At 44.9% G+C, this 24524-nt stretch overlaps 1 protein-coding gene across 1 annotated transcript in view; it reads right to left on the reverse strand.

The window, feature by feature from the left end:
• The window catches only part of METAP1 (methionyl aminopeptidase 1), a 44667-nt gene that overhangs the window by 6307 nt on the left and 13836 nt on the right, over window positions 1–24524 (reverse strand). Inside the window, exons 2-10 of the mRNA XM_025204261.1 lie at window positions 22196–22247; window positions 17299–17408; window positions 14232–14292; window positions 12938–13029; window positions 10796–10879; window positions 9547–9685; window positions 8155–8286; window positions 3118–3261; window positions 1068–1133 (exon numbers count right to left, since the gene is read on the reverse strand). Coding sequence (XP_025060046.1) covers window positions 1068–1133; window positions 3118–3261; window positions 8155–8286; window positions 9547–9685; window positions 10796–10879; window positions 12938–13029; window positions 14232–14292; window positions 17299–17408; window positions 22196–22247 — 880 coding nt within the window. The remainder of the gene's footprint in view (window positions 1–1067; window positions 1134–3117; window positions 3262–8154; window positions 8287–9546; window positions 9686–10795; window positions 10880–12937; window positions 13030–14231; window positions 14293–17298; window positions 17409–22195; window positions 22248–24524) is intronic.

Raw genomic sequence — 24524 nt, forward strand, 5'->3', positions numbered from 1 at the left:
CAGGTGGGAGAGGTTCCCACTGGGCAGGAGTTTGGAGCCCATGCCCAGGGGGCCAGCAGGAACACGAAGCTCAGGTGGGCAGGGTGTGGATGTGGGGACCCCTCCACACACCCCCCCACATGGCACAGCCCTAACCGCCAGCAGCAGCATCCAGCCTTGGGGCACTCATGGCCCATGTAGGCCTGGGTACAGCTCCAGCCATAGCTGTATGGTGGGGGCGAGCAAGGAGCATAGGCTGCCAGCTGCCCCTCTCATGCCAGGCTCCCTGTAGTACACGTGCATCTCCACACTACCAGGGAAAGCCTGGAGCTGGCTGCCTTCCCCACCCCCTGCCATGCAAGTCCCAGGAAGCAGGGGTCATCCAGGGGAAGGCAGCCGGCTCCAGCCCACACTGCTTCCCCCAGTAGTGCAGAGCTATGCGTGGGCTGCGCAGAGCCCAGTGCAAGGGAGGCAGGCAGCAGGGCTGCACTCTTTGCCACCGCTGTGCAGTGCTGGCCAGAGCCACGTGGCATGGGGGGGGGGGGGGGGGGGGGGCAGCCACCATTGGTGGCGGGGGCTGTGCACAATGGGGAGGAGCGTGTGGAGGGTGGGGTCTCCACATATACACCCCAACATGCCCTACTACCCCCACACCCCATCACACATACCTCCCACCCCCATTCCCCTCTCTGAAATGTCCTGGGCTTGTTTTTAAAGGCAGTGCTGCTTCCCCCCCCCCGCCCCAAAACTTGGCAACACTGCTCCAAGCCCTGCTCCCCACAGGCAGCAGTGCCAGGGTGGGGAAGGGGGTCTTGACAGCCCAGAGCCCATGAGCATGTTTGTCCAGGGCCCACTAAAGGGTTAATCCAACCCTGCCTTCAGAGCTGCCACTACTAGGAAGCAGTTAGTAAGATCCCTAAGTAAACTGTACACAGGGAACTACAGCCTGGAGGAAAGAGCCTCAGAACTCAGATCTAGCCCATGGTCCATATACCTGATACCCCTAGTACAGAGGAAGTTCTGCAACAAGAAGTAACACATTTTTAAAACCCAGATCCTCCCTGTCTCTCTCTATGCTTAGCACTTACCTTCACAGATCATTGGTTCAATTGTAAACACATGACCAGGCTTCATTACTCCAACTGCCTTATTTTCTGAAAAGAAATTAACATGTAAGTTATAAGGGAAAAGCTTATCTTGGAGTAAGAATGAATCCCAGTGAGGGACAGACTGCAAAGTCAGAACATGTTGAATAAGACCCTTCAATTAACCCATTTTATTCAAAATTATGCTTTCCTTAACAGCATAACATGCCATCTTTCTCATCTTCTCTCCTGCTCAAATGTAATTTTTGCTGGCAATTACCTGCTGTCTGCCCTGGAACACAGATCTCATTCCTTTCAAGTAATGGTGGAAAGCAAAAGTAACAGCTCGTGTGGAGTAATATTTTTTAAAAAGGTATTCAAATGAGGCTTAAAGGCCTTTTGATTTGTTTCCATCATTGCTCATACTCCCTTCTCCAAGCAAGTAGCCAAATGGGATTGGATTTAGATAATCCTGTAGTTCAACCTCAATTTATGAAAGAGACAAACAGTTCCCTTTGTGACCCCTTACTTTCCACAGTAAACATTCTGCTACCAATTATTTTTGCATTAGATTTTAATCAGCTGAAGAAGAATGGTAGAAATTTTCAGAGAAATCTAAGGATTTAGATATCATCCTCTAAAACTAAACGTACTAAATGCTAAATTCTAGTAGCGGATGTGTGTGTCTGTATCATGTCCCAGTTTTCCTCATCTCATTCGGAAGAAAATCTGCAGACTTAAGAGAGAGAAGTAGGCTTTTTTGCCTTTAAAAAAAATCAGTTAGTTAAGGCAGAAAATAGCTGTTCACTTCACTCTTTCTTCCTTAAAATTTTCCTTTAAAAATCTCCCAGGCCCTTTCTTTTTGTTTCTGTCACTGGGCTAAGATTAAAGGAAAATAAACATTTCCTTCCTTCAAATGGAGCTTGCTTATTGCCTCACTCAAAAAAAGCAGCTCATGGTCCCTAATACCCAGGAAGGATGCAATTATTCCTTTTCTGGGTTTGCCTTTTAGGTAGCATAATATACCCCCTCTATTGCAGAGGCTGTGTACTTTTTTACAGAGGGAAAAAAACCCCTAAAACATCTTTTTTTTTTTTTTTAATGGTAAGTGGTCACCCTCAGGAATGACTAGAGCAATAACCAATGCTTGTTATGCTGAAATCCAAGGCCTCAACCATTGTGTATTTAAGAAAACCTGCCAAGAGTTGGGGAGTTGAAGGCTTTTGGCAGCTCTAGATAAGAAAAGGTCACATCTGAGGAGCTTAAAGCATGGAGTGAGCTGGAGCTGCTTGTTACTGGAAAAGTGGATGTTTTGTGACCTTTGCATACCTCCCTCAATTACTCACTGATCTTTCAGCTTCTCCTCCATCTTACTTCGACTCTTCCTCTTATCTTTTTTATGATCCTAAGGCCACTGGCTAGCACTTGTTTTTTTCAAAACCAAGCCAAGCTGTGCCACACCCAGACATCCTTCCTTTTCACTGTATTCTTGCATCACTATCTTATCTTCCAAAGTCCACACCACCAAGATCTCACAATAGTTTAAATGAGAAAAAAAGCAGCACACTGGGATCCAGAACAGATACAGCTGTAGCAGCTGCCTAAACTTAATGTTCACACAGCTCTTCTTCATCAAGTAGTAAGTGGTGTATTGCCTGAAGCAATTCTTATTTATTTCTGACAAGGATGTTCAGCTCAACCTCTCTATTAACGAATGCAGTATAACCATTGTTATCAATACCAAATATCCAAGAGAAAAAAACCTGTAAAAATCAAAGTCACTAGGAATCGTCATGCAGTAATCTAGCACTCATCCAGCATAATTAGGGTTCATTCTCTAAACTAGAAGCACATTGTCTCAGCTCTTTCATAAAGCATTTTAAAAGACAAGCTCCAAAAACAAACAAACAAAAAAATATTCTACCAGCACAAAAATCCTGAAGGGCTGTCAAGCAACGTGTGTGATTTCAGTACAAGATAAACAAAAGTAGATCACGCTCACTCATGACTGGGCCTGCTGTAACTGATAGCAGGCACTTGGGCAAATACTTACTGGCATAATGTGGCACATTGGGGGCAGTATGGAAAAGCTTATGGATGCCATGCCCGCAGTAGCTCCGAACAACTGAAAACCCATTGGCTTGGGCATGTTTCTGAATGATGTTTCCCAGTTCTCTGTACCGAACACCAGGTTTTACTGCAAGACAAGACAAATGTTTTTAAAAAACAGGCTTCCTTCAATGTATCCCTACCCTCAACTTAGTAAAGGAAGAAGTCACCAGCTCCAGTGAAGGCTATACATCAGTCATAGCTAAGTTGTCCATCTACTTTTTTTTTTTTTTTTTTTTTTGAATAAGCAGCCTCCACCACCATGTTGTCATTTAATTTTATTCAACAGGAGCTGACCTATGCAAGCGAGCTCAGGCACCTAAGAAGGTGGGAGAGCGAAAAGACAAAAAAAGGGTGCATCTTCTCTTTTATCAATCAGCCAGAGGAGAAGGAAGGGGAGGGGGAGGAGGGGGGGGGAGGAAAAAAAAAAAATCAGAAAAACAGACCCTTCCCAAAAACATGATTCTTCTACTCATGCCTAATCAAAGTTCATGACTTAAAAGGATGTGGAATTTGAAAAATAGTCAATTAAAAAACGATTAAATTGCCACGGATATTTTGTGGGTTTGCAAATCACATTTTAAAAATGCCTCCCTCTCCGTTGTGTGGCTCTCTCAAGGAAACAATCAGGAGAAATGGATGATACACAAAGTAAACGAAAAGGATTAAATGTGGGTCTGTATGCAAGCTGTTATAGTATGAAGCAAGCATTTATATGCAGAGCATAATTTTTAACTTAACTCTCTCTCTTTAGCAAGTCATCTGAGGCCAAGCAAACAAAAATGCTTCAGAGTAATTATTCTCAGCATTTAAAAATGAAACAGCAGCCATAAGAGATATGATACACCATATATCAAGAACTAAAACTCCATGACAAAAATTGTGGGCTTACAAAAATAAAATCTAGATGCTGTTTTGAGAGCATGTATGCCCACTGGCTCCTCCAATATATACTATATATCTACAGGAGATAAGCACAGTTTGACAAAGCAGTGCCATTTTAGGAAGGTAAACAAGATTTAACAGTTGATAGCTGATGTGAAACAAGACACTGGGTACATTTTCTACTAGTTAAGTAGGCATAGTGAAGCTAATGCAACAGCATCCATTTACACCCACAGTCAATTTGGCCCATTATTGGGACACTCTTCTAATGAAAAAGACTACATATAAAGCAGGGAGGGGAGGAGCCACAGGAAAAGCCAAACTGTTTTTCAGTGCTAGTTCCTGACAGCCAAGTTGGGAAGATCAAGTCCTTCAGCAGTCACAGGAAGCAAGCAATCCTGATATCAGTTCCCTTGTCCACTTTTTAAGACCTCTCTCTTCACTCCAAAAAAGTTCCCATTGGCATTACTCCCACACTTGTAGTTCCTAATTAAAATGAAACAGATTCCAGCCCTTCAGGCGTAGTGTACAACAGAGGCTATGGAGCCAGAATCTCAAGCAGTGTAAATAATACAGCTGGTATAAAGTACAATTTACATCAACTGACCAACTTCTATAGGTATCCAGGAAATACTCAGACTCCTGTAAAACCTAAGCAAAATTGTTACTACTACCAATTTTTAAAAGTTACATTCAGAATTACAACCTCATTAAAATGCACCCATTATCTCTATAGTTTATGAAACAAAGATAGAGCATGAAAGGTCAGTTTGATGACAGATCTCATATCAGATTTCCCAAGAAATGAAAGTACATGAGAAGATACGAGATTTTTTGATTTAGCTCTGGAAATGGAAATCTTTATTCTATACTTATCCTACACAAAGACTATAAAACTAGTATTACAATCAAAATATTAATAAAGGAGGGGAGGGAATATATAATCATTGCCCACAACACTACTTTATAGCACATAAAAAACTACTTTATAGTTATGTAAAAAGTATGGCAGTTTTTATCCATGTGGGTTGTCATCTCTTATACGCACATCTTAATGTAATATCAGGGGTGGGCAATTATTTAGGCTGGAAGGCCATTTACTGAGTTGTTTTAGTGAACTGTTGAGGGCTGCATGCACACACATGCATGTGCTCCCCAACTCTGTTAGCTCTGGGTGGGCCAGCACCTGCTGGCTGCATCCACAACTGGGGGAGCAGGGGATGGAGCCTGGCTATGGGCCTCTGCACTGTCCTGCCCCATCAGAGCTCCTGGCATGCGCATGCACCCTCCTCTGCCACCCCACAGCTCCAAGGAGCCCTGGTGGTGGGGCAGGACAGGACAGTGCGGAGACCCACAGACAGGCTCCATCCCCCTCCCCCCATGGGCAGGGGATAGATGAGCCACACAGGGGTTGGAAACAGCTCACCTGCCTACCCAGCACTGTGGAGCAACCGGAGCCAGGTGCCACCTGCCAGCAGAGGCTGGAGACCAAGCGCAGCTTCCTCAAGGCCTGCAGGGCCAGACTCCATCTCCGAGACACCACAGGAGATGCTGGGTGGAAGCAGCCCCACACACCCAGCAGTGCACAACAGGCACTGGGCAAGCCATGCTTGGGCCCCTGCCTCTGAGGGCAGGGGGAGCAGGCAGCAGCTCCAGCCTCTGCTGGCAGTCCCCTGTGGCACCTGGGAGATGGGGTCCAGCCCTGCTGGCCCCAGGCAGGCCAGACTCCATCTCCCAGGCTGACACACAGTGCAGGGCAGGCAGGGCTGTTTCTGCCCAGAGTCCCCTGTAGTGCCAGCAGAGGCTGGAGCTGCTGCCCACTCTGTCCACCAGCAGAGGCAGGGGCCCAAGCATGTCTCATGCACGGCCTGCCATGTGCTGCCGCCACCTGCACTACCAGCCCATGGGTCAGATAAAAATCAATTGGCAGGCAGGATCCAGCCTGCCAATCCCATGGACCATATTTCACCCAGATATCTGTAACTTAATAACTGAATTTTAGGCAACTAAAAAGTATTCATTTAGCTCTAACTATTCAAATACTTAAAGTCTGCATATTCAGGATATAATACCTTATTTACCCAAATCCAAGAGGACCCTGGATTTAAGACAAACCCTCCAATTAGATTCTATACATGGAACATTTAAAGATTTGTTATAATTTTCCATGTACAGAACCTAATTATTAAGCATCTCAAATTTGTCCCCACCACCACTGCAGCAGGGAAGGCAGTACCAGGGGAAGCAGGCGGGGAGCAGTTGGGGACAGGCAATGCAAAGGCACAAGTGATAGGGATGGCAGGAAGCTTACCCTCTGCTGAACACCCCCCCCCCCTTACCATCCCCTTTTGCCTGCCCCCTACTGTCACTTACGTTGTTCTGGCACCATCCCCCACTGAAGCCTGAGGCATTCAGCACAGCCCCAGCCCAGGCCCAAAGCAACGGCATAAAGCCAGCACTGCTGCTCCAGGGTCAGGCTGGGGCCATGCTTCATGCTCCAAGCTGCAGCACAGATGGAGCCTGACAGGACTGAGGGGGGCAGGGACCTGAGGCTGTGAGGGGGAGAGACAGGGGGTACAGAGGTGGCTGAGGTATCGGGGCAAGCAGCAGCTGCAGCTCTTGCCCCAACCCAGGGCCAGAGCCAAAGTCTGTCCCACTGCTTCCTCGTACTCAATTCCAAGACAAAGGACTTCCCTCCCAATGTTGCGTGTTGGGGGGAACCTCATCTTGGAATTATGTACCTATAGTACTTTAATTCATAGGGGTCCTGATCCGTATCCCAGTGAACTGAACGGAACTCTTTCCAGTCAATTCACTGGATAAAAAGTTTCACTATACCAAGAACTGTATAGCAAAATCCCATGGCAAATATGAACGTTTTCAAAGGGGTTTTTTGTTTGCTTGTTTTAAAGTAAAGACTGACAATATATTTCTCCAGGAACAAGATTTAATTAACACTATCCACCTAAACCTCTGCTTATAAAAGCCATCTAGGATCTTATACACAGTATATTAATACAGAAAGGTGCAGGTACAATGGAAGCATGAACAGACATAGCTTTAAGGCATCTACCAAGGGTTACAAAGTAGGGAAGATATGGGCACACTGACTAGCAACTACAGCATAGGCCCTCCCCCAGGACCCCAGATACAAATTCTGATTGCCAGGCTATGATAAACCTTGCACTGTCACATCTTTGCTACCATCATTACCTACCTAACAAGCCTGAAGCTAACAGCGATAGATATATATATCTATAGGACAGAAAGAATGTAGCACAGGTGTACTACAGTAGCACCATGCTTTGGCTGGGCAGACACTTGTTCATACTCTATTTACAGGACCAGAATAACAATTGGAGAATTCTTAGAGTTATTAATTTAGAACAGGGACTGTCCAACTTCTAAGTGGCTGCGCTGCCCAAACCCCACCCTAAGCTGACAGGCTGCAGACCCCCAGGCCACAGGCTCCCACAACACCACAGTCTGTGCTACAGTTCTCAACCCCACTCCCAGAGACAGAGGCAGGAAGTGAAAGCTGGAGGGGGAGCCTGGAGATGCTGGCTGCTGCAGCAACCAGAGCAATGGGGAGAGCAATAGCCAGATGGGAGTTTGGGGGGCTGCAAAATTAACCCCTTGCAGGTACCAGATGAACAGCCCTGATTAAAGATTTTTTTTTTAATTTCAAATGTTTCAAGTAATGCTTCGTATTCACATCTGATTTAACAATATTTTAAAAATTAGAATGAATACCCCACCTGGTTTCCCCAAACTGTGTGCGCACACATACGCATTCTAGATTGTGAGGAACTCCACACCCAACAGATGTTATGTGTGGATCAGGAATCAGCTCAGAATCAATTATCATCATTTTTTTCCCTTTCAATACTCATTTGAAATAAATGCTGCAACAACCACGAAGCTAAAATAAAGAATATGAAAGAATGACTCTTCATTCCACAAGGGTGTATTTTACTAGCAACATCCATGGAATTACAGTTGATGCAGAACTGTAGTCAATAGTATTAGTTCAAACCTAAGAGTTCTAATATGAAAACTAATGTAGCATGAAACTCCAGGATTCAGTAGTGCTCACCTGCATCAATGGCTTGCATTAGGCACTCGTAAGTTGTCTGAACTAGTCTTCTTCCACCTTCTTCAACTTCCCCAACATAAAACGTCTCGTTTAGATCCCCATGATAACCACTGCGATAAACAGTAATATCCACTGCAAAGAACATCAAAAATGTCACAAAACTATTACTGTTTTCTCACTTCCTGGCTCTTTTTCAGTTAAACTCAGGTTTCCCAACCCCATCATCACTCCTTCTGGCACCCTGTCATCATGACAGCATCCAACTGGGCAGAGATGCAGAGCTCAACATTTATTGACAGCCACCTGCAAGGTACATTTTCCAACGGAGGACTGCCCCTAGTGGGATCTACCTTGATTAGATGTAAGCCCTCAGCGTATTTGCAAGTCAAACTGGACCACATATGCAGGTGCATGTGCAGATTAGCAAACAGTCTTACAGTGAGAACACAAAATTTGCTGATCTCCTTTCAACTCCTTTTCATTTAACACAATAGTTTAAGAGAATTAAGGTGGGCCATTGGAATTGCGAAGGTAGGTCATGAGGCCCCCAAAGACTGTGTCCTGCACCCCAGAAGAAGTACCCATGAAATATTAAGTTCCTATGTTATACCTTACAACCCAAAATGATCTACCATTATTTTACAAATAAAATGAAACAAACTAAGGCTCAGCCCAGGCACTTAAAGTAAAGCACACTAATCCCTTGTGAGAACCAAAACTGAAAAAGCACATGAACAAAAACACTTACTTTCATTGTCATAACTGAGAGGAAATGCCCAGAGCTAATAAAACAAAATTTAAAAGTAAAGCTACCTCTGTCCAGCCAAATTGCTTGTGGACCCTCAAACACTGCCAGAAAAAAAGGGTTGCATTAAATCTGCAAGGTCTTTGAGAAGGACTTGGCAGTCTATACGCCTATGAAATGCCTGCACAAAAATGGTGCTACACAAGCACCAGAAATATCTGATGTGTTAACAACTTAATGATCAAAAAACCCATCTTATTGAAAATGCACACAAAACAAGTCAGAGGATTAAATAATTCTGCTAACATTAAAACAGTCGTCTTTTCACTTCGTGCTTGTACACTGCCTGTGCAATGGAGTCCTGAGCGATGACTGGGCTTATTAACCACTACACCACAAGGCAAATAACATACTACAATGGACAAACTTCTGCCAAATTGTAATGGCTTTAGATACTAACCAATTCCATGAAACTGAATTTGTAGATTCAGTAAACAAAAAATGTTAAATGCCTGACTAAAAACAAAAGACGGTGTGAAGAAATTACTTTCAACCAAAATCAAAACCTTGCTCTGCTGAGTGTTTTAGCTGTAAAGATGAGATACAAACAGAGTTGTTAAAATATGTCTGTCTTTCAGATTGCCTACCATTAACAATATCACCCTCTTGCAAAGGCCGTCTGTCAGGAATTCCATGGCAGATCACTTCATTCACAGACGTACAGCATGACTTAGGGAAATTATAATAATTCAGAGGGGAAGGATAGCAATTCCTTGCAATGCAGGCCTAAAACAGATTTAAAAAACACATACATATTACACTTTAGATTAGCAAAATCATTATAAAAAGGGGTGACAGCACAAGAGTCTTAAAGCCTTTTTTGCCACATCTTTTAGCCCTAAGCCATGCTTGCTCACTCTCTCTTTTGCATTTCCTCTCTGAGTAGACAATGAAAATAAATGAAGCTAGTCATGTTTGTTTCTGTTCACTTTCACTTCCAATTGTCAATGCTACTGTATAGATTTTTAAAAACTGCATAGGAAATGTGTATTTTTTTAATAACTAGTTTCAAAGGGGGCTTTTTAAATTGAAATGTTTTAGCTAGCCTTTGATGCTATAGAACATTTTTTTAATTGGACCTTGTGCAAAAAAAGTTTTGTTTGTTTTTTTAAAAACAAAAGCACTTAAGTGTCTGTTTCAACTTCAAGTTCTTTCCTGAAATAGAGCTTTCATTTGCCTAGATTGTGCCTGGCAACTGGCTCTCACAAGACAATGCTAGTCAGTGTGGCCTAAATCCAAGGACTCAAAAAGGCTCCTTCTGTGTTCCTTCAGGCTCTACAGTCTGATTCTGGATCCCATATAACTGAAGTTTTCTTCCCTGCAGACTTCCTGAAGCTCATATTAGCTTCCAAAAACTCTCTGAGGCTTGCAAATGGTCCAGCAGTCTTGCATATTGCATGCACAAAAATATGAAATACATATAGGCCTTTATATATCAATACTAAGGTCACAAAGAAATGAAGAGAAATGTGTGTTACTGGTGGACAAATCAGAATGAGAAACTTAGATAGTCAGAAACTGGAAAAAATGGAGTAAGAAATATGAAATGGAATGAGATTCCCCTCCACCCTGCAGGAGCTTCTGACATGGAGTTTTGTTTTTGCTTTTTTTTCCCCCTTATTAATGCAGCACCTGTGCTTTGCAACTGTGTTAACATCTGTATCAAAACATAGCTTTAAAGTGAAGAGGGAAGGCAGTTTATTCGCTGGAAAGCAAAGACAGGTTGGAAATGTAGAAAATGAGAGTGGGCATTTTAGCAATTATATACCAAAGTCACATTAGATAAAGGGAAAAGTTTGCATGCACCAATCCAAAAATACAATAAAGTCAATTTACTAGATGGACAGCATGGTCTATTTCTTCAGTAGTTACACCTGGTTTCACCATCATAGCAGCAACATCCAACACTTCTCTGGCAAGCTGCAAGTGAAGAAAGTAGTACTTATTCAAAACTGTATACAACTTGAGCCAGTAAAATACTGAGTAATATCTAGGGGATGAAAAGTCAGTTTCCTGAAGCAACAACCAGGTTCCTAGGAAGTTGCATTGAAGAGGAGAGCTACACTAAGTCTTCGGAATTTTGGAACTCAAGCGTAGTCCTAGCTCACTCGGGTATGTTAAAAAAAAGCCCAAAAATCGGAGATGGGCAAAATATGGCACTCCACATGGGGCCATGCCCTACCCGCTTGCATAGGGACAGCCTGCACTGGGCTCCCCCAGCATCTGCTGGCCCTGGCCAGCACGCAGCTTCTGCCAGGGCTGTTTCTGGTGCAGCTGCAGCCCAGTGCTGCTCTGTGCTTCCCACCTCCAACAACAGTTCCTGCTTTTGATCTTGCCCGTGCTGTGCTGTGCTGTGCTGTGCTGTGCCGTGCCACGCCAGGTGAGCTGTTTCAGCCAGGTGGCTCCTACCCCAGCATGCGAGTCTCTGGCATCAGCTCCCAGCCACCAGATCTGGAGCTGGAGTCCCAGCACTCTGCATGGGGCCAAACTCTGCTCGTTCGCACCAAGGCAGCCCACACCGCGCATCCACCAGTGCCCACAGCCCAGCTGGGTACTGTTCTGCACCCCGACTTTAGTTCCAGGATCTGAAGCCAGACCCCCATGTACCTACCGGGAGTGGTGTAGTGTGGTGCAGCAGGAGCGAGAGGAGAAGCTGCTCCTGCTGCACTGAGTCATACTGCACCAGCCATTCCAGGCAGGCAAGCGGCTTCAGCCAGGTGGATCCTACCACAGTGCCGGGGCTTCAGCTCCTGGCTGCTTTCCTGGAAACTGAAGCCAGAGCCCCATATACTGGGGCAGGAGCAGCTTCCAACGAGCTGTTCCCACAGTGGCTGCAGCCAGCCATGTGCTGCTCTGCACCCCCCCACCTCCAGCAGCAGCTGCTCCTCTCACTCCCTGCTGCATGGCGCCATGCTACTCCGAACAGGCATGCAGGGGCCTGGCTCCAGATCCTGGATCTGGAGACTGGGTGGGGTGTGGCGGGAAACAGAGCAGCACTCGGCCAGGCTGCAGGCACCGGAAGGAGCGCGGCAAGGGGCACCCTGGCACAAACAGGTGGGGCTCGCCCCATGCAGAGTGCCACCGTGAACCGTACTACCCAGGGAGCTCTACTGCACGCACCCCCCACTCTCCCCTCACCCACAGCAGGCTCCCAGGACCTAGCACCCAGGCAGCATCCCCTTTCACACATGCGTGTGTACATGCACACACATGCTCCCCCACCCCAGAGGGCAGGGGCATGTGATCCCAGCCTCTCCTATCCATCCCAATCCACTCCTGAACACTGCTCCTGCATACCCACAACCCCATAGGGCGTTTTGGTGAGTTTTTATGGGGGTTTGGGGGGAGAGAAGTTACTGACTCAGCCTGTGACAACTGATCAAAACTTCCTATGTGGCCCAAGGGCCCAAATAACTGCCCACCCCTGCCCTAAATAGTGCCAAGATAAAATGTACCATTTAAACCTCAAAGCATGGCTGTGATCAGGAAAGTGATCACACTTGCAAAGACCTTATTCAACAGGTCTACTTATTATGGAGACTGAAAAAAGAGTTACTGGTTTTTAGTCTTGTTAGCACCACAGAGACAACATAACTATAGACCAGAATTTTCTCCTCTTCTTACTCAGACATTAGCAACAGAATTATTAATTGAATTCCAGCTGCAGAATTATTACTAGTGATTTCAGAACAAAATTACAGCCAAATCTTAGACTGCATTTCAAACTGAAAATTTGACTTTGCAGGACTGATAATTAAAAAGAATATCCTCCTATGTGCAAAATAAGCAGACATGATCTGAGATCAACAGGAGAAAAACAGAAATGAAACTGCCAATTTGCATGCAAACACTTTTCAGAGTGTAACTGCCCTTTCACAGTTCAGACATGAAGATTAATTATCACAAGCTAGTGATACATTTGTTTTCTGTAGATTTAAGGAAAGCATCCATGCTTTACATAAAAATAAAAAGCCTTACCCTACATACTACTCTCATGCCTTCTATATCTTCAGACGATAGGATTTTTATTTGAGAAGTTCCTTTAAGAGCCTGTTCTGATTCAGACATTCCTAAAAGAAAAAAAAAAAAAGGAAAACAACTTAAGCATAGTATTTAGTGATTTTTTTTAACACATGCACATTTCTAATTTAAGGTACCATACATTTCTTTTGACACACTAACAACAACATACTCTCCAAACAAGGCAATTTTAATATCTACAACCATAATAGTTTACACACTTTCCCACAGAAAATACAGACACACGTGTATACACAATTCCACACAATTGCTTACATATTGAATTTCCTTCCATTTCCAGCATGTGCAATTACTCAAAATCATGCTCAAAGACTATTTTAATTCCAGAATCAGGATTTTTACAAAACAGGATTTTCTGCCTACAGGCAAAATACAGCAAACTTGCAGACGTTAGAGTTAAGGTTATAGGTTTGCAATGTTTTAAGAACTTACTACAGACAAACTGAACGATTTTTTTTCTATAGGAGTCAGAATATTCCTAAACATTTGTGATTATAAAACTGATACTGTGGTATCATTGCATATGGCTGACAGAAATGTATACACATTACTCATATTATTATTCTGTGGAAGGTCACTTTTATATTTTTAGCTAAAAATACAAGAACCACCACAAATATCAACATTGTATCTTTTTTAATATTTGATCAAAAACAACATAAGTTTTGTCAAAATTTTAAAAATAATTCTGAACACATTTTTGTCTCACATTAACTTATCAGTGTTTCTCAATATACAACAAAGGAGGACTACAGCAAGTAATTAAGCAAACAAGCATAAAAATGTTTTTTTCCACCTAACTCCACCAGCCTGTCAGGTACATTTTTTTTTAACCCCCTTCCCCCTCCATTTTCAGGAACAAAGGTTACAAGCCATTTTATAGTATATTTGCAGCAAAAATCTGAATGCCAAAGAAACAGTATTATGGGATCAATCCATGCACTTTTATACAATAAGACACAAAATTAGTCCTGTACTTTGAGAGAAAGAACCCAAAATGCACTTTAGTAGGATAACGAAACACATTTCTGAACTATCTAGGAAACATTTGTAACCTTTTTTCTTGAAAGGAATGTGTCACCAATGGATTATTTTAAAAAACAAACCCAAAAAAAACCCAACCCCACATTGATATACAGATTCTTTTTCCCATTACTCCATTATGTTCCACAGGTTTTTGCATTTACAACAATAAAAGAAAAATTTTAAGCTGGGATTTCCTTCAAATTACCTAATGGGTGATCAGCATAATCAGGTCTCTGAATATAACTTGGCACCGGCCTCGTCGGTGTCTAAATGAATCACAAAATTAGTTAGATTCTTTTTCATTACTGCAAGTACTTTTACAATCAGAGACACAAAATACATTGGCTGCAAAACACAGCTAATCACGCTTTGTGATAATTCACACACAAAGGCAGCCCTCCCACCTTGCTGTGCCTCAGCAATAATTTAGTAGAAACACACTATTGCAAAGACCTGTATTATTAACATTTTGTATTGCTTTTGCACTATTGAACCTCGAGAAGCCAAATGAACAGCTTCAAAAAACCAAATTTTCAAGTCAGAGAAAATTGTTCTTTGAGATGCATTAACCCCACTAATTCCTGATGGATCCTCTAATTACTAGGATGCATTAATGAAGGTCATCTTTTTAACATCTTATTTCTCAAAACTCTTCGCTGCAATTTCATGCCCATCAATCTTGCAGCAGCTATGGCAATAAGCACCCAGCAATAGGACTTTTGTGTTGCAGTGTTCAGCATTTCTCTTTCACCTAACCAAATAATCACACAGACCATGGTATGTGATCAGCAGGGATCCAACTTTCCCCTTCAAAGGAGAAAAACATGGATTTCTCCTTTTGCAAACAGTTCTCCACAAGCTGCAAGAGTTCCAGGCTCCAAGGAGCTGCTGGCAAAAAGAGCACAAAACCCTAAGCCCTGTCTGGGGGGTGGGGCCCGCAGACAACCTGAGAATCTGAGACCAGGCTGGCTCAGTCTCACTTTGCCTCCTACAGCCTTTGGGATAAGTAGGGCCTGGTGGGGAGGGGAGCAGGGGGCTTCAGGCCCTGTGAGTCAGGTGCAGGTCATGCTGCCAGGCCTGGAGGGGGACAGGGGAACCTGTGGAAAGCGCTGGCAGGGTGTGCGGGGGCAGGGCAGGAGGGAGTGGGTGACACTGCCAGAGCTGGGGGGGGACCTACAGGGACAACCAGCAGAGATGGCAGAGGGCAGGGCAAGGGTGTGAAGGTGGGCAGCCTGGGCCACATGGGGTATAGGGGGGAAAAAAAGACAGTGGCAGTGGGAGCCCCTTGGTGCAGAGGGGGGAGCTGCTGCCAGGAGGGAGTGAGAGGTAGGCAGGGGCTGCAACTTGGGAGTGGGGAGCACCAGCATATCAGGGATGCTCAGTGCCACAAAGCAGCGGAGGGAACAGTCGCAGCTGGTGAGTGAAGGGGGACCTCTGATTTTTCCATGATAAAAACCCCCCCACCAAAATCAACCCCGAAAATATATAGGTATTTAGAATTTATTTTATTATGATTGAGGCAGTTATAGGCTTCCAAATGTCTTTAAAATTGTAAATATATCAATAAAACATTGTGTTCAACTAATATATCTAATATCTATATAAGCTGCCCACCTGCCACCCTTGTCCTGCCCGACAGAGAGAGAGAGAGAGAGAGAGAGCGCTATAGATAGATAGATATAGATACAGAGATTTATATATCTATCTATCATAGGTAGGCACGTAGATAAATATGTCTATACGCGCACACACACACACACACACGAGTGGCGTTTCATTTTAATCATGGAAAAATATGGATTTGGTGTTTTTAAATCAAAGAATTTGGGATCTATTTTTTTTTTTAAATCAGAGAATCTGAATTTTAACAGAGAAAACCAGGATCCCTGGTGTTCAGACTTACTGGGCTGTATTGCCCATCTACTGTACGTAGAGGACATAAGAAGGAAACTAGAGTAATGGGCATCCTCTGTCCGTACCGTGCTTATGTCAGACAGAGAGATGCATAAAAATGCAACTAATCCTGAAAACACCCAGGTCTTCTCCATGTACAAATCTGTAACAGATTAACCAAAGGTGCATTTTAAACCTATTTAATAAAACTAACACCAAATGCTTTGTAGACACACTTATTTTAGCTTGGCTTATTATCAATTAAGCTAAAACAAACTACTCAAAATTTGTGGTTATACAACATGTTCTGATTTAAACAAACAAGCTTTTAAACCATATTAAATGAAACCAGTATAACTTTCTGATAAAAACAATTCCTTATACAGAGGATTAACTTTCAGCTTTTGAGTGTACTCTCTTTGATTTAGAAGGGACTACTCAATGGGCGCATCCACATGTGAGCTTGACTGTGCAGCTCATTACTGCACAAGTACTAAATGTACTGCACAGTAACCACTGGTACTACACAGTCCCAGTGCCGTGTGGGTCATTTCCAACCCTGCTGCACAGTAGCTCATTGCTACAATGCAGCAGCGTCAGGGTTCGTGCCCGCCAATGCTACATCACCGTAACATCTCATGTAGATGTACCCTCTATGTATAAAAATAAAACCAAATTTTAATGAGTAAAAGTTTTTACACAATCGGGACTTTCATTTATTGCATCTTATAGCCACAAAACAAAATTATGGTGTTGGCAGCAATACTTCTGCAGGTTATATGAAGGGATGGATGGATCATAAATCAACGAGTTTTAATTGACTTTAAGTATCTAATTTTGAAAATATATCCCAATCTCTGTACATGCAAATTTTAACAAACCTAGGTTTTATTTTGTTAAATTATTTCCTGCATCCCTGTACTGTGCTATGGTAGAATTAAATTTCTAACTCCCAATATTACTTTAATTATTGCATTCCTTATGAGCTCTCTCTAAAAAATCGTGACAAATATATGTTATCAAGCATCCCTGAATGAAGGAACTACTGTACGAGGTTATCTAAAATAATTAACTAACTAAACAGGGATTGATGAGAGCCACTTCCACATAGTGATCCCTGGTAACGTCTCTGATGGCCAAGAGCCCCTGACTTGACAGAACGCCAAAGCACACAAAGATAAAGATACGGACACCATTTCTGTCATACAAAAGAATTACATAAATAAAATGAATATATATCTCACACACATATGGAACCATTTTCTTAGAAAGGACAACAAAATTGCCAACAATCAAGTTATTTCTTGGCACTGATTTTGTTGTTAAAAGCATTTTTTTAAAAGGAAGCAAGTAATATTTCCACTGCTGGCTATACTCACCAGTGGATAATGTGGTCTAAGTTTACCAGTATATCGATATCCAGCCCAAGGATCTGTGTTAATGTCACCTTCCACAGTCCAAGAAGAAACTTGTTTGGCTTTTTCATCTTCTGCAAAACAAAGAATAAGAATTGGGGCATCCTAAGTCACTGTTGGCCAACCTTTTTGGCAAGCATGCCACAGAGTAAACCCTGCCCCATCTAAGTGCCATGTTGATCCCCTTTCCCTGCTTAGTCACTTGTTCTTTCTTCTCCCTGCCTGATCCATTCCTCTGCTTTCTACTCCCTTCCCTATCCAGCACTGTGATCCCTGCTCCCTCCTAGACTGTCATGTGCCACACACAGAAGCTGTCCATGTTGTGGTACACATGCTGTGGGTTAGCCACTTCTGCACTTAGTCAATGAACAACAAGAGTTTGGGGTCTGGCCGGTGACCCTCCCAAAAAAATCTAGATTTGCATCCCTTTTGTTGCTTTTTTCTCGTTTTTATAAAGAGTGTCAGAAAGATTATATAACTACTTACAGCGTTCTCCCTATTTTGTTTTTACATTAAAAAACTTTTAGGCCCAGTTTAACATATTTCTACTCTATAGAAATGAAAGAATAGTAGGGTTATGACACAAAATGCATGAAACCTATTTATCAAGGGGAAATTATTTTTAGTGTTTGTTTTTATTAGTTCTCAGGGGAAAAATACATCTTCACTAAAGACTTAATATTCTTTCCATAATAGTTTCCTTCCAGCATTCAAAGATAGAGGCCATACTAGTTTAACCATTAAGTGCCATGCCAATCCTCAAGAGTTACTAGAAGAAGCAAGTGGAATATTACAGCACAATGGACACATAAGCAGATTTACTTGGGGCTGCCTGACCTCCAGCTAAAGACTAAGTACTTATTTTTGTTCTTTTTCTTCTTTCAGAGCTCAGAAGCATGACACAAGACATCCAAAAGATTGTCATGGCAGGCTCCAAAACTGATCCATCAGTCTCCAAAACTAGCGTCTGAGCACCTGCCTGTTTAATGGATGATCAAGACAAAACTCTACAGTTTTGGGGCAAATTCGTCACAAGACCATTTTAAAGCAAATCACTCCATTAGCACTATTTTAATTAGTAAAGAAGTATGTTTAATTTTCTCAGTACCCTCTTAATTTTGTGGCATCAGAGAAAGGGAAATGACAGAGCTGAAACAGCACACAATTCTTGGCTGCTCTTTATGCAGTTAGAAAAATAGCAGTTTTGCATGGAGTTATCAAAGCACTCTAATATGTAGACAGGAGGCCTGTGTGAACAGGGAAGTATTCAATTCAGATTCGAAGGACTGTGATTTGATTCGGATCGTTGTCCTGAATCGATTTGGCCGAATCAGCTTCGGAAGATTTGGCACCGATTCAGATCGGCCAGGGAAAGGCAGGCACAGCTGGCCAGCTGCAGGTTCTCCCGCGGCTCCTCTGGCTGTGCCTGCCTTTCCCTGAGCAGTGGGGAGCCATGGGAGAAGCCTCCACAGCTGCCTTGCCCAGCCCCATCCTCCGCCTGGCCCCAGCCTCCCAGCACTTAAAAAAGTCCCACACTGCAGGAGCAGCGATTGAGGCCTCTGGGCACTCATCACAGAGCGCCCCCATGCAGCCCACGGCAGTGGGGAATCACCCCTCCCCACCTGGCACCCACGTGGCAGCTGCCCCCGTGGCTCGGGTACAGTGCGGCTCAGGGGGGCACCACGCGCTGTCTGGGAGCTGGGGCCGCTGGGACTGAGCGCTGCCAGGTTCTGGCTGACAGGTGAAGCTGTCCCAGCTCCCAGGCAAATGGAACCAGTGGCTGGGGGAATATTCAGGTCCCTGAACATTCCCCCAGTTCCCGGTTCGATACCCCAGCGCTCTGATCGCTTCCCCCAGCTCTTCCCGGGGGGCACGGGCCCCCAAATGATGCGGGATGACAGCAGGCTACTGTTGCCAGCTAGTGATGGCGGCAGCTCTGGGCTATTTCCCCAGCAAGCAGCAGCCGCCTGCTGAAATCCCGCACACAGATCCAGGGGCTGCACCCCCCAGGAAGAGCTGGGGGAATGATCAGAGCACTGGGGCGAACCAGGAGCTCCGGCTAACAGGTCGAGCCGCCCCAGCTCCCAGACACCATGCAGTGCCCTGCCAAGCTGCACTGCACCCATGCTATGGGACAGCTGCCGCACAGACGCCAGGCCGGGGTGGGGGGTAGCAATCCCCGCTGCCCCGTGCTATATGGGGGGGCTCTGCCACAAGTGCTCAGAGGCCCCAAATCACTGCTCCTGCAGACAACTTTTATTTTTTAAGTGCCAGGAGGCTGGGGCCAGGTGGGAGATCGGACAGCACAGCCATGGGGGCTTCTCCCATGGCTCCTCTGGCTGTGCCTGCCTCTGACCCAACAGGGGGAGCCATGGGGACTCAGCCAGGCTGCCACTTGCCCAGGTGGCACAGCAGGGAGGAGGGGGCAGGGTGCAATGCAGGCACAGCTCGCTCTGGGTAGCAGCAAGGCATAGCCCCCGCTCCCAGTGCTGCCATGCCCGCATCCCATGCACCCCTGCCCCAGGTGGGCAAGTGGCAGCATGGCATAGCCTAACACTTGCTCAGCCGGGGCGGGGGGGGAGTTTCTGAAGCGATTCAAATGCTTTGAATCAATTCGGAGCTTTTACTTGGTCTCTCGATTCAATTCAGAGATTCAGTCCCCAAATCTCATCCGAATCGAATCAGCTACCAAAGCTTTGCACAGCCATGGTAGACAGGTGCATTATGGAACTGCAGTGGCTGGACTGATTACATTTTACATAATGGTGCAAAGGGGGAGAAAATAAATAAAAGTAGAAAGAACTGCCAAGAGTGAGATGAGTTCAGACTGAGAAAATTCTTTTGGTTTTTATACTACATTCGCTATAAAACAATATACTGAGCACATGAACACTGATTCTGAGAACAAAAATTGTACTAAGTTTTAGGAAGAAGGTAAATGAGTCAAGGGTTTAGCTTTAGTACTCACGTGGACCAATCCTGAAAGGAAATCAGAAGTAAAAAAAACATATTGAGGGGTTTTTTTGTTTGTTTTTGGGGTGTTTTATATCCCCAAACCCCAGAAATCTGGCACTTATAAAATTCTATAATCAGACAATCAGATCAGGTGGGTTATAAACAGAGCAAGTCACATATATGAAGTACTGTTATTGAGAAAATAACTACACAGGTATGTAAATCAGACACCCACACAATTCAAGAAATTACATAAATGGAAAAAAGGTGTCATGGATCATTAAGGCTGTGTTTACATTTCCAGCAATTTCTAGCAAGTGTGAAAGCCATAGTGTAAAGAAGGTGCAGGTATTTTTGCTACTGTATAATTTACTAAAAACACTGAATTCTGGTTAAACTACAGCCTCTATTATTGATAGCACTAATACAGAAAAAAAGTTAGAACTTGCCTATTTAGAAACATTGCTGAAGTGTGCAGCACTGCTGTATTCTAACTGGCTGATTAGAGCACTTTATCTCAATATAGCCACATAAAGGCATTTAAAAAAAATAAAAGAATTACCCTACCTTCCATTATCTCAGGCTTTAAGAATTTCAAAGGAATATTTTGCAATGTTCTTTTGGTCACAATTTATTATCCTTGTCCTCTACTTCCCTGTCCATAAACCTAGTCATTCAGCTCACAGCAATATTTCAGACAAATGGGAATAGCATGAGCAGAAAGAGATTTCCATGCCAACACCTCTAAAGTTATCACAGTAATGTGGGAGATCAGCACCATCTCAGACATAAGGTATATATTGCCAGGTATCTCAGAAAAATTCAACACCAGTTACATACACATGCTTACTAGAGAAGAAAAAGCAGTATACATCACTGAGTAGAGGCACACCAATACATTGGTCCGATATCAGATCAGTACCAATATAAAGAAAATTGGCTGAATAGGAAGTCAGCCCGACAGAGCCGATAAATGCCAGTGCATGCGCACAGCCGCAGCGCAGCACTCAGGCAGCAAAGAGCAAAGCACGGAAGCATGGAGAGCTGCCTCCAGCTGTGGCTTCCGCCTGTGCTTGCACTCTGGGAGGGCGGGCATGTGCCCCCAGATCTGTGCGGGGCAAGTGGGTTGGCTGCAGCTGCGGGCTAGAGCCAGGCTCCTCTCACTGCGTACTGGGCTCAGAGCGGGGGCTATAGAGGAGGCTGCAGCTACCCCAGATTTCGCCGTAGCTCCCTCCCAGTGTCACCACCATGTACCCGGCACAGCCCCTGCTCTTCCTGGCAGCTGGGGGAGCCTGGAGTTGAGCCGGAGCTGCACCAGGCACGCAGGGGTGGCAGCAGCACTGGGAGGGAGCTACAGTGAAATCTGGGGTGGCTGCAGCCCCCTCCGAGTCCAGCCCTCAGTGAAAACAGCATGGCTCCTGCCACCAGCTGCAGCACGCTCACTCACCCCGCACAGATCCGGGGGCACCGCCCCCACCCCCACCCCTAGGGTGCAGGCAGTGGCAGGAGCTGCCCCCAAAAAACCCACACCTCCATCCCGCACCCCACCCCGTCCGGGTAGCGCCTGCCCCTGCCCCCTCCCTCACTATGGAGGGGGCGGGAGATGATCTTCTTCCTCATGCCCCTTCCCTCCCCCCTCCCCTTCCATCACAATGGACTTACCAGCTGGAAGCAACTCTCCACACTATATCAGAAATCAGATCAGTATCAGCTGATATGCCTCCTTAAAACTCAGTATCGGCCCCAAAAATCACTATCGATGCACCCCTATCATTGAACTAGTCAAAGGATAGCCTTTATTCAACATTTTAAAGCCAGAGTGTGAGGGAAGAAATACATAATAAGGAGAAACAGCTGCACATATACAAATCTGAAACTATTTGAAGACTACATAGAGTTTACTTACTTGCTTTCTTGTGTAGTAGCTTGTGCGTGGCCCAGCTTCCCTTAAAACATTCCTGAAAGTGCAAATAATATAAAAAGAGAAGAAAAAAAAAAAATCAGTGTTGTCCTGGGGTTTAAAGAGGAAACTAAAGTGAGGACTCTATTATCCACTATGTTCAACAGGTTTACAATCTAAGAGGAGAAATGGGAAGACAGACAGCTGCAACCAGTCACAATGGAGCAAGCTGATTTCAACTCATCACCTTACTATTGTCCTAATGTTACATTTTTCTGTAACAAAGAGCTAGAGTTGAAAGGACACTATGCTGTTAACAGAATCATGGCACCCAGAGAAAAAAAAAGGCTCATTTTAATCTAATCTAGCGTAGTGGTTCTCAACCGTTTTAGACTCAAGGCCTCTACCCATAACTTTTCGAAATTTAGTGGCACCCCATTTAAAAACTAATTTATTTCCTACAGTGCTTACCTTTTGTACCCTGCTACACCCTTAAAAAGACCTTGGGGGAAGAAGAGGGCAAGGCAGGCAGCAATGGGCAGGGCAACCTTGAGAGCATGGCAAGGGAAAGTGTAAAATGTTCGGCACTGGCAGAAGCCACTCAATGGGGCAGACTGGGAAGCTTGGGTTGGGCCATTAAAGCCCTGAAGGAGGCAGATGTCCCCATTGGAAGCAGAAGGGGTGATAGTGGCAGGGTGCAAATTAAGGGGGAGCTCAAGAGGAGCTGAGCCCCCCGCCATAAGAGATGAGAGCCCCCCTGTCTCAAAAACACGGGGGGGGGGGGGGGGTGTCTCTAATCAGATTGCTCCATCACTTATCAATGAACTAGTTTAATTTATTTTGCAGACCCCCCCACCACAAGAGTCAAAGTGTAATTCAAACTCTGGATAGTGGCCACTGGAGGCTCAAGCTAGTGCCAGGTGAAGCTGACAAGGAGCAAAACCCTGCTGTGCCATGCTCTTCCCACCATCTGCCCCCAGTTTGTACCTGGGGGGGCAGCAGGAAGGAAATATGGCCCCCCAAGGTTATAGCCACTCTTCCAGCAATTTGTCAGTAACTGGAATCATCTTTCCCTCTGACCCTTCCCACCAGCTCAAAAGCCTGGCTTCACGTCGGCCTGCCCACCTGCAAGAGAGCATGCTGCTCAGAGCACAGCAGGCTGAGGCAGGCCTGGGGGTGTCTGGCCCATGGAAAAGTCACCGCACCCTTCAAAGGATCTCCCAGAACCCCAGGAGAGAATCACTGATCTAGTGCTACCCCATCCTGTAGCACACGTGCCACAAGCTTCATAGAGAGGCTCTGTATCTTGTGGCAGATGTGGGAGGGGACAGGCAGCACAGCAGCAGACAGAGCAGGGAACAGAAAGCAAAGAAGCAAATCAGACAAGAGTTACAGGGAAGGAAGCAAAAAACAGAGCAGCAGCTCAGGCATGGGAAGACTGGCACTTGGGGAGGGGTGGCAGGGCTAATTTGTAGCATGCCTGCAAGGTTAGTCTCCTCTGCTCTAGTATACAAAAGAGGTTCTAATTAGGGGTGTGCAAAACAGGCCCTATTTGATTCGGATTTGGTCCAAATCAGGGACAGAGATTCAATCTGTTGATTCGGATCACTGTCCCAATTCGATTCAGCTGAATCTGACGATTCGATGCTGATTCGGCAAATTAACAATTTGGACATGGACACAGCTTAAAAGTTTTTTCTACCTATCTTGAGGTAGCAGCATCGCTCGTGACTACTGTGGTGCTGGGGCACATGGAGCATCCCACAGGTGTGTGGGGGGCCCTCCATGTGCTCAGCGGTGAACCCAGAAGTAGACCAGCAATCGGCCACAGGGGGACCCCAGGTGCCCCCCCAGACACAGGAGGCACCAGTCACCAAGCCTGGGGCGCACGGGGGGGCCCCCCCAGCACGCTCCCTGGTGGACCTGGTCCTGCTGCTGAGAGCGCTGGGGAATCCCCCGTGCTTCTGTGGGTCGCTCCATAAGCTCCAGCACTGCAGACACCACGAGCCCCGCTACCTAGAAGTATGTAGAAAAAACATATAAAGCTGTATCTACATCTGAATCACCGAATCTGCCTGAATCAATTTGGAGGGTTCCGAATCAATTCGGAAAGATTAAAGGGTCCTCTGATTCAATTTGGATTCGAAGATTTGGTCACCAAATGAAGCCGAATCAAATCAGGGACCAAAGCTTCACACAGCCCTAGTTCTAATCTGTACCCTACAAAGTTATTCACAATATAAAATAGGGATGTAAATATAGTTTTAAAAATTATCTGTTTAATCTCCTCCAGTTACATCAGTTAAACAGTTAACCTAGTTCAGTGACCTCCAGC

Source organism: Alligator sinensis, unplaced genomic scaffold, assembly GCF_000455745.1.
Source record: "Alligator sinensis unplaced genomic scaffold, ASM45574v1 scaffold353_1, whole genome shotgun sequence".
In the NCBI taxonomy this organism is placed as follows: domain Eukaryota; kingdom Metazoa; phylum Chordata; order Crocodylia; family Alligatoridae; genus Alligator; species Alligator sinensis.